Genomic DNA, 19,197 nt, shown 5'->3' on the forward strand with positions numbered 1-19,197 from the left:
AGTGGGGTACTGTTAAGGAATCCTAAACGGTGTAGCAAGGAACCTGCTTTGTGGGGTTTCCTGTGGTTATTGCCTCTCCCTGCAATGGCTTTAGCTTAGAACAATTTTCATTCTTCAAATAGGTCCTACAATGAAGCCCACTAAAGAAAACAGGTAAGAGGGGCCACTTTGGCTGAAGTATGGGGTGGTGGTTAGCAGGTGGCATTCAGTCCCTGCTCAACAAATACTTGCCCCCACTATGTTTTGGGGCCTGAGGCCCCTCCTCAGGCCTCCTATACAACAAGCTTGTGCAAGGGCATTTAGAGGTCAAGATGAACACACCTCCTTAATCAAGTTGGCTATGTAGAGAGCGGTGAGTGGAGTCTGCTCAGCCACCTTCATCACAACCACGTTTCCAGTTGCCAAGGCTGGGCCCAGTTTCCATGCTTGCATCAAGAGTGGGAAGTTCCACTGCAATAAAGAACAGCTGCTCCCAAAATCTAAGCCAAGAAAGAGCTACCAGCCAACAGGAAGTAGCACCCTAGAGAGTAGAAGCAGCGCCGAACTCTCTGAACACCTTGCAATCCCCCCACAATTCAATCATAGGTGTAAGACCAATGGGCAAGGCAGGTGGTGGATGATGATAATAGCAACTCATGGTCATTAGTGTTTTTATGTGTGAGGCGCCATGCTAAGTCATGGCCTGCAGTCCTTCCTACCAGCCCAAGACGGTACTGTGTTCACTTCTGCTTTCAGGCAAGGAAACCACGTCTTAGGGGGATAAGTGACTTGCCCAAGGTCACAGAGTTCAGGCATGGCAGTACTGGTTGGCCCATATTCTTAACCACTACCCAGGCCATCTTCCAACATCACCCACAGACACTCCCACTCTTCCAGTGAGCCTGTTTGAGACTGCTGCATCATAAGGCACTCCTGATAAACCTTCATTTATTTATTATGAGGCTAACACTCACCGGAATGATCTGCCCACACACCCCAACAGGTTCATGGCGGGTGTAGCTGAAGAAGTCCCCATCGATGGGAATGGTTTTCCCATGGTACTTATCAGCCCAGCCGGCATAATAACTTTAAAAAAAAAAAATCCAAGCTTAATGACTGTCAGGGATCCCTGTAAACCCTGGCAGAAAGAGAAGGCCCAAACTAGTCCAATTGGGTCTTTCTGATAATTGCCCTTGCTGTTGGCTTATTCCCAGAAGCCTTAAATAACTGCTAAGATCATGATAATCCCCTCTAGGTAACTAACCTCTAAGTCTCAGAATCACCCCGGGTGCTGCCTGTAAAAAACACCAAATTCCAGGGGCCTACTTGGGACCTATTCAATCTGGAGCTTTGGGGTTGATGCCCAGGAATCAATATTTTTCATAAACATTCAGATTTATTAAAGTGACTGCTGAACCAGCCAAGAAACACAGATTAGCATACAAGAACCATGGATAGAATCTGGTGAAAAAGTGCAAACCTGTCTGACAGTTGGTACTTTCTGCATGCAGAACACTGTACTACAATTGAAAAGACAGTCACCAGAAACAAATCCTCAACTGGGCCCTAATCCTCATAAAGCTTACTATCTAGACACACCGAGACACAAGTGACAGAAAAGCACAGCAAATTAGTGCTGGGGAGAAAAGAAGAGCCATGTGTTTTCAGTACGTAGCAGTTATATTTTCAGGGAAGAAGGAAAAATGAAAGATGAGGAAAACACGAAACCTATAGGGTAAAAGAAATGTTTCTGAGACAAGTATGTCAGGCAAGGCTAGCCTGAGACCAAAGATGACCTGGGTTTAAACATGGGGAGGAAAATAGTCAGGGAGTTGCAATCTATATAATTTAGGGCTTCACTGCTACCTTCCTCCCAGGTCTGTGTTACATGTGCTTTGTATGACTCAGAATAGTTATTTAATCAGCACAAAGACATGCTCCTACAATTCAGGGGGGAGTGGGACTCTGCCTTAGAGTCACAAGGCTGCTGTCTCTGGAGCATCCCTGCAGAGCATTCTAAGCTTGCCACTACTGTCATTTGGGGTTAGTAAGTTCTTTGCTGTGGGGGCTGTCTTATACATCGTAGGATTTTCAGCAATATCCTTGGCCTCTACGCACTAGATGCCAGTAACACCCTTCCCCCCATATTGTGACACTGCCCTTTGTTCTTGGGAGACATGACTGCCCTGGTTGAGAACCTCTGTTATGTTGTCCAACCCCTCTTTTTCTGGCATTACTTCTTCTCCTCCACTTCATCCACATGGTCACATGGTCAGAAGGGGAGCAGCCATGAGTTACACAATGATCTGTCCACCCAGTTCACAGCTGGTCAGACTCAAGACCAGCCAATTTGGCCCCTGAATTTGGCATAAGGACTAAGGTCTGGCTGGAATCACACAAGCCTGTATGTGGGCAGCCACGTTCCAACATGTAGACTAGCCCTGCAAAGGAGCCTGGGGGTAATCAAGAGAAAAATGTAGTAAATGAAGAAAATGAAAAAAAATGAAGGGGTGGACAGTGGTAAGACTCAGTGGCCTTCTGGATTTTAAGACCCTCCCCTACTCTTCATAGTGCCCAAGTTGGGCTGAGTCTCTGTTACCTGCAACCCAAAGGGCCCTGACAAAGCTCTTATTCTTCATCTTGTATTTCTTGGTCATTAAAATGTTCATGATTAAACCCAAAGCTGACAAGAAGGAAATAATAAAATTAGAGCAGAAATAGATGAAACAGAGAACAGGAAACAACAGAAAGAAGCAACAATACTAAAAGTTGTTTCTTTGGAAACATTCACAAAATTGACAAACCTTTAGGAAGGAAAAAAGGGAGAAGACACAAAAAACTACAATCAGAAATGAAAGTAGGGACATTAAACAGACCTTACAGAGATAAAAAGGATTATAAGAGAATACTAAACAACTGTAGCCAACAAATTAAATATCCTAGATGAAATGGACAAATTCCAACTAACATCAATTACTAAAACTGACTCAAGAAGAAAGAGAAAACATTTATGAGTAAATTACAATTTTGACATTGAGGGATTTTTCCTTAAGATGAAGTATAATAGAACATGTTTCTCCAATTCCTATGATCCTTTTACCTTATTCTATTTCTACTTCCCCAGCAACATTCCCAACCATTTGATGCAACAAGAAAAGAGAACAGGAAGCCTGAGCCCATACCGGAAACATTTGAGGACCATGTCCAAATCCACCAGGTAGGAGATGACATAGGGCTTTCCATTATCCAGGGTCTCCAAGGCCTGAGAAAAGGAAACAAGATCAGCACAGATGTGCTGGTGCAGAAATGAATCACAGCAAACAGGGTAACAAACAGTGTTAAGGCTCAGCATGGACTGAGAAGGGCTGGTGGCCACTTTATGCCACCAAATGTGGAGGCATTTGTGGGCCATTGCCCTTCCCTCTCCAAAGGCTGGGGGAGGGAGGATGATGCACCAACTTCTCGTTCAGTCTTTTCACAAGCACATTTTTAAAAATGGAATGTCTGCACTATTCCAGATCCAGAAACAAACGTGGAGCTTATCAGCAAAGAGCCAGTGAATAAGGACATGAATCATTAGTCACAAGCACTAATAATGCTTGAAAGGTGAAGGCCAGGCAGCCCAACCCGTCTAAGAAACTCCAACTGAGAATTACTCTTTAGGCTAAAACCTGCAGGAAACGTAGGAAGTAACTAGGCAAAGAGGAAGGTACTAATGATGACAAAGGGAAGAGCACCCCAGGCAGAGGGAACAGCATGTACAAAGGCCCTGACATTCATAGAAGCCTGAAAGTCAGGAAGTTGAGAGAAGGCCAGTGAGCTGAGCTGTGTAGGTGAGGGCCACAGTCCTGCAGGTGGGGCCTGTAGACCACACTGATTACATGACCAACAGGACTTCATCCTAAGGATACACAATGTCACGGGAGGCTTAAGAGTAGAGCGCCATAGTATAACTTGCCTTCTAGAAGGTTCACTCTAGATTAGACTGGGGAGAGGAGAGGGTATTGCCTCCTGGTTTCTTCTGCCTCTGGCAGCCAGGGAGAAGGACCACCACAAAGAGGGGCTCTGAGAGAGATGTCCATCCCTGGGGGTCTCTATCCTGGAAATGCTCTCCACCATGGCTTCCCTCTCTCCTCTTGGTCATCCTTTCTCAGCCATCAGAGGACACACTGAGAGGCTCCTTGGTTGGTAAAGGAGCATACCCCAAAGGTGGCCAGCCTACGTATGCCATTCTGTCCAGTTACTTGTCGGCAATGTGGCCCCTTCCCAGCTGTCCATGGGATGCTCTGAGCCCATTCACCATGTGGGATGAGACGGGAGGGGGCTCAGAACTCACTGCCAGGTAGGTCCGGTCCCGCTCAATCAGATCAGCCAGGCGGTTCAGCAGCCGGCCCCTGTCAGACGCGTCCATGCGGCGCCAGGGTGAGCCCAGCTGGAAGGCAGCCCGGGCAGCCTTTACTGCCCTGTCCACATCTTCCTGGAAAACACCCCCACAATAGCTCAGGCCTTCTCAGCAACAACTGCCTCCAAGTAACACCCAGTGCACCCACAGGGGCTTCAGTCAATGCCCCAAACAATCCTTCCCAACCTCAAAGGGCTCCACATGACCAGCTTCTGACTCTCCTTTCCAAGAGTCACAGAGGGAATGAGGATTGTGACAGTTTCCATTTCTGAATTTTCATTTCAAAATCCCCCAAAGAGTTTTGGAGAGAGAGGTATTCAGGGATTGGTGCTTAGGATTTGACCATTTCCCCCCTCTTCCTAAGAAAGCAAGCCCAGCAAACAACCATTCCTTCTAAGATGACTGCTAATCTCCACCAAGTGCAGGTTTAGCCAGCTTCTGTCTCCTTGGAAAAGCAGTAAAATCAACATAGCATTTTTCATACAGGGAGATGTGTATCAGGAGGTGGGGAACACAGTTTTCATTTATATTAAACACATTTTACCATGAGACTATCCTAAAAGCCAGAAAAATATTCACATTTGCATCAGCAAAGGTAGGACTGTAGAAGACTGTCTTAAAGCAGAGGGTAGGAGGCATTCCTGAATTATTTTTAATGCCTCTTCTATTTAAGAAAATGAAATATTTTTACTAAAAGTCTAATTGTTAAATTTTAAAGTTACTATTACTATTTTTTAATTACTACAAGTATATATAATTCAAACAAAATATACTACCAACACCAGAGCTAGATCTCAGGAGACCCAAATTCTACAAGATTTCCATCCAGCTGTGCACCTCCCTTCTCTGACCTTCAGCTTCCAGGTCTGGAAAGGAGAGACTGGATTAGATGTTCTCAAGTTCAATTCCCAGTCTACAATTCCACAACTGTCTGAGTGACTGAAACCAGGTACAGTCTAGAACCTTTGTCTGCAAGGAAAAGTTCCTGTTGATTAACTTACTCAAAAAATGTAATTCGCATTTTTTAGTTATGAAAGTAATACACAAAAAGTTGCAACCATACAAAAACATATAAAGTAAAAAAATGAAACCATCCTTGCCTGGCCTGACCCTGACGCTGCTCAGCCCTGCCCCAAGATAAGTCACCAGTTCTCACCTTGTCACCTTCAGCAACCTGACAGATGACTTCCCCAGTGGATGGATTGACAGTGGGGAAAGTTTTCTTGCTGACGGCATCGTGCCACTCATTGTTTATGAAGATCTACAATGAGAAGGAAGAAAGTTCTCAGGACCAGCTCTCAACCAGATACTAACCACCAGGGCTGTTAAAAGAAAAAAATTCAGAAAGAACAAATACGGATTAGCTTCAGAGTGATGTGGCCTAGAGGTTAAAAAAGACGTTGGAGACAACCCAAGCTGGAGTGCCCACTCTGCCACGTGACCTTGGGTAAGTCATTTGACCTTTCAGTGCCTTGGTTTCTTTGCTCTGAAAAATGATTCCCTCCCTATCAGTTGTCTGTATCTATTGCTGTGTGACATTACCTCAAAACTTAATAGCTTAAATGATTTCTTTCTGTCACAGTTGTGTCCACTGGCTGGGCTCAGCCGGGCAGGCCGTGCTCATGTGCTGCAGAGCTGGGTGTGCAGGGTGGCTTCTTCACTCATGTCTGGCAGTGCATAGCTGCTTGGTGGACCTGGGTGGACTCAGGCCAGTCAGACCCTCTCACACAAGAGCCGGCTTCCCCAGAGAGTCTTCCAAGAGGCCCAGGCAGAAACTGAGAGGCTTCTTAAGATCTGGTTCAAACATCACATGGCCTCATTTCTGCAACCAAATTCTGTTGTTCAAAGTGAGCCACAGGCCCAGTCCAGACTCAGAGGGAGAGGAGGGGACTTCCACTGCTCTTTGGGAGTAGCAGCGGAGAATTTGCAACCATCTTTCCTCTACCACACCCCTGCACAAGGTTGTCTTAAGAACCGATTACATTATTCTTTCATCCATTCAACAAATATTTAGTGAACACGTGTGATGGGCCAGGGTCTGTTCTAGGGCTGAGGACAGAGTGGAAACCAAACACAATTAGGACCCTGCTCTCATGGAGCTGGTGTTCTGGTGGGCACAGAAAACAAAGAAGCAATCAAATACACAAAGGCAACCTCAGATTGCAGGGGTTATGTGCAAAGGAAAACAGCAGGACCCAGAGAGAGTACAAAGAGGGGAAACAGAGAACTTCAGCGGAGGTCGGAGGTAGGCCTCTCTGAGAAGCAGACCTTACCTTGAGCCCTGACTGATGAAAAGGGACCAGCCTTGGGAAGTGTAGGAGGGTGAGCAGCAGGCTGCAAAGCCCTTGGGGCAGGAGTTAAGTCTGGTGCATTTGAGAAAAAACAAAGCGGCCAGAGTTACTGGTGAGCTAGGAAGGAAGTGCTAGGAGATGGGGTCAGGGAGGAGGGCCTTCCCCAGAGCCAGAGCTGGAGTTGGGAGGTCCGGGCTGGGCAGCAGTCACTGTTATTGCTGTTGGGAGGAGTAACGAGCAAATCTAGGAGGAGATGGTTCTCTGGGTTTATAAGGCTACTGTCAGGGAGACAGAAACCTCTGCATTCTCTCAGAGCAATGGCCCTTACCCAAAGCTGCTTAATCAAGTGCCAAAGTTCACTCAGCTCTCTAGGGCCAGGTGATGGCCTCGGGGAGCCCAGAGAAGCAATTTCCCAGCAAGCCGCCCCCATCAGGCAGGGGAAGCTGGTCTGGGGTCTGGGAGCTTCAGGCACTTCACTCCCTGCCTTCCTTCCTCAAGGGCTCTCCCTGGCCCCAGCTTCCCAACATAGCCCGGCTCTGACTTAGGACCCCAGGGGGAGTTATGTCCAGTCACACCAGGCCAGAGTCTGGGACGGTAAACAAGACCAAGCCACCGAGCAAAGCCCACAGCTTGGCTCATGCCAGGGCGGGAGATTTCAGGACCAGCAGGGCCCAGGGAGGGCTGGCCCAGCTCAGTGGTCAAGAGCAGGGGTCAAGATAAGCATCCAGATGAATCCAGGTTCTTTCACTTCTGGTTGTGTCACATGGGGCAAGGCACTTCCTCTCCCTGCACCTTCATTTCCTCATCTATATAGTGTGGATCACTGTAGTACCCCCCCTTATAAAGTGGCACGTGAGGGTTCCAAGTGTCCGCGCCGAGCCTCATGAGGAGTAGTGCAGTGCTGTGTCCATGACCGCAGTGACCGGGTGACACAGGAGCCGGTCAGCAAAGACTCTGCAGGGATCACATTTCCAGGCTCCCATTTGGGATTTCAGCACAACCGCTACCCCACCCTCATGGCAGGTCTACAGCTGTGCATCTACAGCAAAGGCTTTCGGCGTTTGTCAGGAGAACATGGTAGACATCAGATAGATTCTTTGGAAATATGTTTGTGTGATTTCAGGTTAGCTGGTTGATCGTTAATCTTGAGGGAAAGGACACCTTTGATTCTTCCTGCATGAGGGCTGGCAAGTGGAGATAAGTGGCTTCCAGTAGGGGGAACGGGTGTGGCAAAATGAGCTCAGGCTCAAAGCCAGGTGGACCTCAGTGCAAGTTGGACTTGACCAAGCCAAGCCATGCACAAGTACTCCCATCTTAAGAATCAACCTCGTCCTGGCAAACCTGGAGGAAAAGTGACTCACAGGGAGGAGCAGAGAGAACATAGTTCTCACCGAGCCTCTGCCAGAGCTCTGCTTCAGTTCTAAGTTTCACAGCAGTTTCCCTTGAATAAATGCAAGGCCAAATGTTTCATAATTCCCAGCCTGAAACCCAAGGCCTGACTTACATAACAAGCTTAACTCTGTCACCCTGTGAGGGTGTCCTCCCAGCTCACACTTCCTCATCATAGTCTCTAGAAACAGAGCAATATCCTAGCAACATCAGGAGCTGACACTTTGAATCTGGACTGTTGACAAAACCCATGGAACTTTTCCATCAAAATGCTCTATTTTCCATATATTTTAATAAGTACACCTTGCTTTATTTTGCAAAAGTTGGAGTCACTCATCCATGCAGTCAATAATGCTTCACTGAGCACCACTGCTGTGCAGAGCAGAGTGAAACAGCAAAATTCTGGCTCCTCGACCTAAAGCCCTGGGGAGGAGAGACGCAACCAACTAACAAACAAGATATGAGAAGCAGAAACAAACAGGCTGCAATGAGGAACAGACCCACAGGGTCAGCTGCACCGGAGGGGGAACCTGAAGGAAGATCTTGGGGACAGGAGGACCTGCGAGGGCCTGGAGGCTGCAGAGGGAGTGGGTGGGGTGAGTGGGTACCTCTGGACCGTGTGCCAGGATTGTGCTGGCGCTGTGTCCAGAGAGAGCAGACAGACGTGGGGAGCATTCTTAAGGGGGCATCGTGGACTTTCTATTTGGTAACTTGCTTTTTCTTGGTGACAGTGTATCTCAGATGTTGTGCCACAAGCAGATCCGCTTCGTTATTTTAAACAACATCGCATTCCTCAGCAGGAATGGACCACAGCTTATTTAACCATTTCTCTTTCAAGTGCACTTTTAGGATAAGTTCCACTATTCCCAACAGTGCTGCTACAGCAAACATCCTTTGATGCGTCTTTACAAACTTGGGGCATATTACTGTGTAGAAATTAGAATTGCTAAGTTATGGGATAACGTGGTCCTTGGCCGCCTCACATACAAACTGCAGACTTGAGGTGGGGGATTGAGAAGCTGCAGCAGGGACAGCATAGCTGAGAGCGGGACTGCAGGGCCCCTAACGGAGGCAAGCTCAGAGCACTACTCCACTGCCACCTCCACCCCAGGCAACAGACAGTCCTAATCTGCCTAAGGCTTCTAATAAAAGGTTAAGAGACATTCAGTAACTCTAATTTAAGGATGCAGGACACATTCTAGAAAAACTTAGCTGAAACTTTGATGCCTGAAAGAATTAGGGGTCTGTTACCTCAGAAATCTATATCCCTGGAATGCACACATGCTGTGATTTTCTATCTTGGGGTGATTCCTGTGGCATGTACTTTTTCAGTGGCAGGTAAGTTATGTCCAATAGAAAGCCTATGCTATCTTTTGTATTACAAAATCCCAAGGAGAAAAGTTAAATGCCACACACATTCACAGTTCTCCACACAATCATCTAGAAACCTTGGTTACTTTGGGGTTAAGGCCAAGGGCAGCCACTTCCCCAGCTCCCTAATCCCCACTCCACCCCTGCCTTGCTGGAGACATTCTGGCACCTGACTGCAGCCCTCCCTCCCATCCTCATCTGCCAAGGCCTTTTGTTTTGTATTCTTGGATTTTCACCACTTCCAAAATGGGAGGGTCGATTCTACTGTGGACTGTTTGCCAGGCAGGCATGGTTTCAATTTGTCAACATGCCTCTGGGCTCATGGTTTGGCAACTTCAAACTTGCTACAATCGATTCCTGTTTTAACACTCTGCATGTCCCCACACTCCTATTCACGTTAACTCCCAAATTCATTGCAAAAAGGCTCTTTTGAGTGAAAGTATTAGGTTCCCATTCCTTGCTACTGGAACACAAAATTATAAATATAGTTTCATGAATGGAAGCTATTCATGCCTTGAATAAATATGTATTGAGCAGTTATATTCTAATCTCAGTGCTGTGAACACAAAACACTGCTCCTGCCTTCTGATTTCACATATTTACATCCTTCTTTGATCACGGCACCTGGTTATAAGGCACTGCATCTTGTGGCCAAGGGCAGCGCATGTTAGACTTAGAACTCAGTTTGAGCCATAGTTTTATATTGACTACTTACTTAATGTGAACTTGATCCCCAGGAACCTTGGTCCCATCATGCGTGAGATGGGACAGCTGCAATACCTGGTTCATAGAGTGGCTGGCAGGATGAAAGGCAAAAATGCAGGTACAAGTCCTCAGCACAGGGCCTGATAGATCGTAAGTGTTCAATACTGATGATCACTGGATCAGGGGACACATACACATGTCTACAGCACACACACCTGGTCTTAACTTGACCTTAATACCCAAGACATTCTTATAGTCCAGTCACCTGTACCTCAGTATGTTCCCACAGATTCTAGGTGGGCAGGAGGTATTAGATGGCATTTGTGTTCCTTTAAAATAAACTGTTGTTAGAAGCAGAAGTAACCAAGGTAAGGCCAGCAAAATCCTCATTTTCTGGGTTGCCTCAATCTATTATTTCTATAAAGGTTCTTAAAACTCCTAAACAAGCAATAAATCAATCCAGTCAGTTTGGGGATACTTCACTTGACTTACTCAGCATGCAGCCACTCCAAAACACTGCTTAGCCCAACATAGGTTTTGGCTCATTACATAAGAATCTCCCAAGGAAAACAAGAAAAATCAAATTCCTATTCTGTATATGTACTACCTATAAAGGCGGGATATCAGAGGACTGTTACTTTGTTTATTATTATTATTTTTTGTTTACAGGCTTCTTATTTTTAAAGCACTAAAACATTTAAGTAAAGCCAGAGTCCCCTTTCACTACCTGAAAACAGATTCCCTATGCAGCCCCACCCAGGCACTCACCACCAGCACACCCACGAATATTTTTCCTTCCTGTACAGTTATATACATTTTACATGGAGATATGTCTATCCACATTCAATGTAAAGCTTGTTTGGGATAGTTTTAATTAGTTTTATATGGTGCAGAGTTCTCCAGATGACCTTCCCCCTTGAAATATTTGTTTTTGAGACCCATTATTCATATAGCTCCAGCTAATTCCTTGTAATTACTGCATCCATAAAATTGTTCCTTCTTATTACTATAACATATATTGTTCATCTCTTTCCCCATGGAAGGCAAGCTGGCTTATTTCCTAGGTGTTTGTCAATATAAACTAGATGGCTGTGAACATCTCTGTGTGTCTATGTGTATTCCCAGTGAGTTTATACCTCACAGACATCTGTGATGCTTGACTTTTTATGCTGAAGATGTAATACTGTTGTACCCAGGAAATTCTATATAGGGAGATCCTTTCTTAATTCCCTTAGGTCAGTTCTCTCTTTAGTTCCTGAGTGTTGTGGTCAAGAAGCTAAGAATAGAGATGCAAATTTAATGTACCCCAAACTCCCATTCAGCTTTACCACAACCTACATCCCTCAGGACACAAATTACAACTACAACAACACCCACACAAATGGAATTATATCACCATTGTCTTGGAGGCTCAGCAGCGCCACCGTTATCCCAGCTTTTACTTAAGGCTGCAGTGAAAATGGAGGCTCTGGTAGCCGTGAGCCAGGTACTTGCTAAAGGCTGTACAAGGATGACCCCACTTCATCTTCACAGCAACCCTATGATGTAGATGGGATTTCTACCCTACTTTACAGATGTGGCACCTGAGGTACCTAGTTAAGTAACTCTACCACCTTCCATATCCCCCTCTTCCCTGTCCTATTTTTCTCCATAGTGCCACCTTCCGGGAAACAAGCCTCCCACAGACAGGAATTCTTGTCTGTTTTGTTCATTGGAACTAGGAGTGCTCAGCAAATGTCTGTTGAATGAATGAACCTGCCCAAGTTGATACTCTGGAGTGGCAGGCAGCCTCTAAATCCAGAATGTGAAATAGTGTCCAGCAATATTCCCATCTTCATTATTTGTGATGCTGAAGATGAACGTATTAGCCATGCCCCATCCAAAGGGATTACTTTACTGAAACCACAGACCCTTGGGTTTTCCTTCAGTTTTCCTTGAGTTCTTTCCAAACCCTAATTATTCTCCAAATCAGGAAAGAAAAAAAGAATGAAAAATGTAAATCAGTTTCATTAACAGAGGTGTGTCCCCGAAACCCTCCAAGAATGAGAAATGTTGATCTTAAGGAAGCCCGGCCATCATCAGCTCCCCCTCCAGGTCTCTGCTTGCAAGTGAGGGAAAGATACCTTGTCCTGAAATCTTCCTAATCCCAAAAGAAGTTTACCCCACCCTATAGCCCCACCCAGGACAAGCAAAAGCAAGAGAATCCCAGGAAGGTAGACCAAACCATACCACTGGAACCTCCTTTGGGTGGAGAAATAGCAGTGGTAAGGAGAAGCTAGCTCTCCTGCCTCCCCTGCCATTCACCCCCACTCAGGCCAGGTGACAGTGGACAAGCTTGAAAGAAAACATTTCCCCAAGAGCCCAAAACTCCAAAAGGTGAGAAAACCCAGTACCTGCAGAAACAACTTTAGAGCCTATTGGAATAGCTCCTTTTGGGGAAGCTCCAGATTCCAGAATGGTTTGTTGAAATTCAAGGAACCAGTAATTCCCAGGGAAATGTCCAGGTGTATGATCTAGTTTGCACCTAGAGCACCTACTAAGAGACTCAAAATTTTAGAATTAGGCCTTGCCATTCTTGACAGCAGGGCCTGGAACATCGCAACACTGTCAAGAGCCCAAGGGGCTTTAGGGAGAGCCAGATCCAGCCTGGTGGAATGCTTTGCAACCTTTGGGAAGAATAGATAAGGTGTGAATACACTGACTTAAAAAGATAATTCAGATACATTGTTAAATGAGACAGAGCTTCAAAACAGTAAACGCTAGGATCTCCTTTATGTAAAAATAAATCTGGTACAGCTCCTCCATCTCTCACATATACATACACATAAATGCAGAGACAATGTCTGCAAGATCACAGACCTATCTGTTAACCGTGCTCTTAGAGGGAGTGCAACGAACTGGATAATCAGGAAGTTCTACACTGCTCTCTGCATTTGTCTACAGTGAGCAAGTGTTACTTTTAAGAGCTCAAAAAATCTGATAAAGAAAAGCCTGCCAGAATTCCCTCCACTCCCCCACCTTTCATCCTGAGAGGAGGTCTGGAGAAAAGGACTCTTGCTCTTTACTAGGCCCTATCTACTGTGCTACCTATGTGCACGTCTGGACCCCATTGCCACACTTCCGTGTAGCAAAAAGGAGGAAGATCTTAATTAGATCCTGTCTCCGCAGAGGCTTGTGTGCTGTTGCCTTTCCCTTGAGGATATTTCTGCTTCATCTTTTCGCTGCTCAAGTCTTACAAGCATGAACTCCCGTTAAGCAACATACCAATAGAGCAACAGCTGCTGGATTTTTGGCCTGTGTTACACAAAAGGCATTTTATTTTACCTTTTGTTTTGACTCCCGTGCAAATGACCATTTGTAATATTCCTTACAATCATGATGACTGGCTTTTGCCCATCACCCATGTGAAGATTTGCAGCCAAGCTCTGGGCCAGACAAGGAGGTGCACTATTGAAAGTAGTCAGCCGGGGACCAGCTCCTCCACATCCTAGGTCAGCAGTGACCCCTTTATTCCTACTGAGTTACACCGAGAGTACCGCATAATGTTTCGGTTAGCAGCTACCAAATGTAAACCCAACTCTATCACTGACTTCAGTCTTAAGGCAACTCATTAACCTCTTTGTAACTCAGTCTCTTCGTCTCATTTTAAAATGGAGAAAATCACAGTACCTACCTCATTGGGCTGTTGTAAGGATTAAATAGCAAAACAGATAAATGCTTAGAGTGGTGTCAAGTGCACTGGATGTGCACAGAGAACAGAAGCTGTTTTACTCTAAGTGTCCCTGAGTGCATGAGGCTTGTGCTCACGCTGTGACCCTCTTCCCACTTTACAGAAGAAACCGAAGCCCAGAGAAAGGTAGCAACTGCCCTTGTTGCACAAAATCAACTCTTTCATAACCAATTTCCTTCTCTGTAAATTCCAGCACTTGACCCAAAACTCAAAGATCGAAAGAGAAAATATTCCAAAGGTCTGTCTGAGCCAGAAGTCGGCCACTGGGGATCAGTGTTACCAAGCAAAGCCCCTCAGTGGTTCGGTCAAAGAAAAGCAGCTCCTCGGAAAGCTCAGACACCATTTGGGGATTGCGCTGGGAGGCAAAGGACTCTCTTCCCCAGTTTCCAGTAGTGGAAGCCGCCGGAACGCCGAATGGCCCCATAGCGAATTGCTGAGCCTTAGTTGAAAAGGACCCCACCTTCCCTTGTTTTCCCTTTTGGACTTACTTGGACGAGAGCCGGAGTCAAGGTATAAAAGAAATGACCAAGGAAAAGACAAATTCCTGCAAAGGAACGACTTCAATGGACACGCCCTCGGGTGGGTGACCAGCGGAGAACCGCGCAGACACAGCGGTGACCAAAAGGCCCGAAAGCAAGGGACGATCGGAGGGAGAAGAACCCCCGAGAACTGGCCCTGGGAAACGGATGGCGGCCGAAGACCAACAAGCGGCCAGAGTCAGGGCTGGATAATGATGGAACAGGGGCTGTCATAGGCGGTGAAGGGGTCAGAATGCCCGCAGGAAGCCTTGCGAAAAGATTAACGCAGCCAATCTTTCGAGCCCCAACTGGGTAAACTGAGGCCCCAAGAGGCCCAGAACCTTCCCACCGGGCCTTCTCGTGCCCCAGAGAGAACAAAGCGCGGGCGGGCGGCCTCACCTGATTGTAGAAGACCTCGGGCTGCTGGTTGGGGGCGGGCACGGCCTGGGTGGTGGCGGCGGACATAAGGCGGCCCAGGCGGGGCCGGAGGCCGGCAGCGAGCGCAGCTGCGCGTAACATGCTGCTGCGGGAGCGGACGGGCAGCGTATGGCGACGGCCGGCGGGGTCACCGCACCGCAACCTCCTCCCACCCCTCTACCCCCTCCACGTCCCCGCCTCCGGTGGCCGCCAATGGGCAGGCGCGGGGCGGGGCGCGGGGGGCGTGCCCGCCGCCTCCCCTAAGCCCTGGGCTAAGCTGCTCAAGAGGGGAGCTGGGTGCGGCTGGATCCCCTCGGAGCCCCCACAGCGCCCCGCAACTGGGCTAGCGTGGCGTGCTCGTGTGCGGAATGGCCCGACCTCGCCAATTTAGCGCGCACTGGTTGAACCCCTAATATGAACAGGCTTGACCCAGAGCGACCCTGGCCCTGGTTTCCAGGGGCTTACATTCTAATGGAAAAGACCGATCTTAAACCCAAACTTGAGAAAATTTCAGTGTGATAAGGGATGAGATGATAAGTGAAGGAGATGAACAAGGTGAAGATAGGATTGGGGCAGAACGCACTACCTTTAAATCCCGTGGTCAGGAAGTGACATGTGCAACCCGAACTGTAAAGATTTAAGGGAGAGCCTTCCAGGAAGAGGGAACAGCAAGTGCAAAGGCCCTGAGATGGGACAGTCCAGCACATGGTAGGGAAAGGGAAGGAAAAGCGCCCAGTGAACCAGGCGTGGAGTGTTGGGAGGTGGGGTGAGAGGGGTGGATAGAGCCAGGGCAGGTAGGGTCTTGAAAGCATTGGTGAGGAGTTTAGAACAGAAGGATGATTTTATTGATTTGCATCTGAAACTCACTGGTTTCCCACTCTGTGGAGAATGTGGAGGGCAGGGTAGGAGTGGGGATTTTGCAAATCGTTTTACACCACAGACATCCCAGAGCTGGGCACTGAGTGCGCAGGAAGCAATCAGAGTATGTTGACTGGGAAGGAGGATAGATACCGGGTCAAATGTGTGCATTTCAACCAGATAAATATCAGCAAAAGCCCAGGGAGAAACGAAGAAACCTGGTGAGAGGATTTGGGCTGTGCAAAGTGTGTTTTAACAGGAGAAAAGCAGAGGAAAGGAGAACATCTATGCAGCACATGTCTGCATTGCTGGTTGAGGAGCCAGGCCCTGGAGCTGAGGCTGAAGAGGTTGACCAAAGCACAGTATAAGTACCAAGCAAAAGTGACGATCCATGGTGGGATCCAGCAGTGTGTGTGTGTGGTTTTGCTTTGAAGAGCTAATTTATCACAAGGATATGGTAATAGTTAACCGCTTTAAGAGACATGCTGCGAAATTCATTGGCTAAACACAGTGAAATCTCTGCTCATACTGAGTCTCACCTAGGCATTGCCCTCCAGGCAGGCACTCAGGGACCCAGGTTCTCTTCTCTATTTGACTCTGATGTCAACATCTGATTCTCAAAGCCACTTTCAGAATGGGTCTCAGCGCCATTCCAGACTACCAGAGGAGGAAAAAACTTCTGAATGTCACATGGGAGGCTGAGTCTGTTTCATTGCTACAATTCAGTCATGTGGCCATTCCTCCACATAATGGGGTCTGGGAAATGACATGTGTCCTAGAAGAAGGGCAAGTAGGTTTGGAGGTCAGCTGCAAAGATAAATGCAAAGTGAATGTCCCTCTCTTCTCTGAAAGTAGCACCCAGCCCTCACTTCCCCTTCCCCTAGACATCTTGCTTTTTTCACTTAATAATGCATGTGGGAGTTGGTTCTGTAACAACACACAAGGAAAGTGCCCCTGTTCTCTTTAAGAGCTACATAGAATTTCACTGGATACATGTACCATTTTTATTTAATGAATTTCCTATTGATGGACATTTAGTTGTTCCCAATCTTTTGCCATCAACAACAATGCCAAAATGAATATCCTTGACTCACCTGAGAAATTCATAGAAATGGAACTGCCAAGTCAAAGGATATTTATCATTACCCATATTACCATATTACCCTCCATAGAGGTTTGATTAATATACACCCCACTCTCAGCCTTGGCCAGAATTTCCTCACACCCCCATCGATACAATTTATCAGATTTTTTTTTAGCTTTGCTTTTCAGATAGAAAAAAGCATTTCACTATCACATTAATTTGTGCTTCTCTTTTTAGGAGTGAATTTGAACATCTTTGCCTGTGTGAATGAAGTCGTATGTTTCACCTCTGCTATGAACTAACTGCATATCTCTTGCTCATTTTTCTGTTGGATTGGTTGTTGGTTTCTTTAAAATTGATTTGTAGGTCCTTTATATATATCAAGGCAGTTAAAATATATGGTGCAGGTATTTTCTGCCAGTCATCAGTTGTCTTTTTACTGTTTTAAGTTTGTTTGTTTTTTATCTTACAAGGTTTTTGTTATTTTTGGGGGTAGGGAGGAGGCAAATTTTTGTGTGTGTGCCCCTGGTTTTTACGTCATGCCTAGAAAGCCTTTTCCATTCATATTGCTTTTTAAATTTCTACTTTTTTTTCCTAGTGCTCATTTTTCAACTTTATTGAGGTATAACTGACATATAACACTTTGTAAGTTTATGGTATATACTTATACTTTTATATTGGATGTTGACTGTTGATTGGATATACTTATATATTACAAAATGATTACCACCGTAGCATTAGCTAACAACCTCCATCATATTACATCATTACCATTTCTTTTTTGTGGTGAGAACATTTCAGATGTACTCTCTTGGCAACTTTCATGTACATAATATAGGATTGGTAATCATAATCACCATGCTTACCAGATCCCCAGAACTTACTCATCTTATAACTGAAAGTTTGTGCCCTTTGACCAACATCTCCCCATTTCCTCCATTCCCAGCCCCTAGAAACTACCATTCTACTCTGTTTCTGAGTTCAGTTTTTTTAGATTCCACATATAATAGAGATCATAGAGCATTTGTTTTTCTGTCTGACTTTTTTTAACTTAGTATAATGCCCTCAAGTTCCATCTATGTTGTTGCAAATGGCAGGATCTATTTCTTTCTTGTGGGTGAATAATATTCCATTATATATATCTCACATCTTTATCCATTCATCCATGGGCAGACACAGGTTGTTTTCATATCTTGGCTATTGTGAAAAACACTGCAGTGAATCTGGGAGTGCAGATATCTCTCCAAAATCTTGTTCTCATTTCCTTTGGATAAATACCCAGAAGTGGGATTACTGGATCATACGGTAGTTCTATTTTTAACTTTTTGAGGAACCCCTGTACAAAATGTTCTCCATAGTGGCTGCACCAATTTACATTCCCACCAACAGTGCACAAGAGTTCCCTTTTCTCCACATGCTCACCAACATTTATCATTTTGTTTGATGACAGCCATTCTCACAGGTGTGAAGTGATGGCTCATTGTGTTTTTTATTTACATTTCCTGGATGATTAGTTTGAGGATCTCTTCATGTACCTGTTGACCATGTGTATGTCTTCTTTGGAAAAATCTCTATTCTGGTCCTCTGCCCATTTTTAAAATCAGATTGCTTGGTGGTTTTTTATTTGTTTGTTTTTGTTTTTTGGTATTGAGTTTATATACTTTGGATATTAACCTCTTATAAGAATTAACCTCTTATAAGTAAATACTTTCTCCCATTCCATAGGTTGCCCTTTCATTTTTTCTTTGGCTGTGCAGAATCTTTTTAATTTGATGTAGCCTCACTTAATTTCTGCTTTTGTTGTTTGTTCTTTTGGTGTCATATTTTAAAAATCTTTACTAAGACCAATGTCAAAGAGCTTTTTCCCTATATTTTCTTCTGGGGATTTTACAGTTTCAGGTCTTACATTTAAATCTTTATTCCATTTCAAGTTAATTTTTATGTGTTATGTAAGATAGGGGTCCAATTTCATTCTTCTGCATCTGGTTATCCAGTTTTCCCAACACAATTTATTGAATGATAATTTATTTTCTAGTACCTTTATTGCTCATATATTATACTCTAAAATCTAATTCTTTTCTTAATGTTGACATGAGGAAAGATTTAGAGATCCATTACTTTTTTTTTTTAAGATGTCACTTAGAAGTCCTAACACCTTTATTCAGTAATCCATCTTTTCCCCACCAATATGAAAAGCCATTTTTGTATACTAAATGCCCTTCAGCAGTAGAGTATTTCTGAACTATATTCTGCTTTATGGATCTATCTATTCATATCCTGTTTTGATTGCTGTAGCTTTCCTGTAAGTCTTAATCTCACGTACTATCATTTCTCTTAACTAAGTGGTAAGTTTGAATATGTGCTTTTGAGATCCGTCTGGAGACAGCATGGAAAAATCCGTTTCAGAGAGGAGACAGGCTGGTGGCAGAGAGCTGACATGAGAGACCGTGAGG

General features: G+C 45.3%; 1 protein-coding gene across 1 annotated transcript in view; it reads right to left on the minus strand.

The window, feature by feature from the left end:
• The window catches only part of ALDH2 (aldehyde dehydrogenase 2 family member), a 30,377-nt gene extending 15,390 nt beyond the window's left edge, over nt 1-14,987 (minus strand). Inside the window, exons 1-6 of the mRNA XM_036929495.2 lie at nt 14,785-14,987; nt 5,538-5,642; nt 4,316-4,456; nt 3,162-3,241; nt 954-1,065; nt 322-450 (exon numbers count right to left, since the gene is read on the minus strand). Of these exons, the coding sequence (XP_036785390.2) occupies nt 322-450; nt 954-1,065; nt 3,162-3,241; nt 4,316-4,456; nt 5,538-5,642; nt 14,785-14,904 (687 nt within the window). The 5' untranslated portion in view covers nt 14,905-14,987. The remainder of the gene's footprint in view (nt 1-321; nt 451-953; nt 1,066-3,161; nt 3,242-4,315; nt 4,457-5,537; nt 5,643-14,784) is intronic.
• Between the last annotated feature and the right edge of the window lie 4,210 nt (nt 14,988-19,197).

Source organism: Manis pentadactyla, chromosome 14, assembly GCF_030020395.1.
Source record: "Manis pentadactyla isolate mManPen7 chromosome 14, mManPen7.hap1, whole genome shotgun sequence".
Classification (NCBI taxonomy): Eukaryota; Metazoa; Chordata; class Mammalia; order Pholidota; family Manidae; genus Manis; species Manis pentadactyla.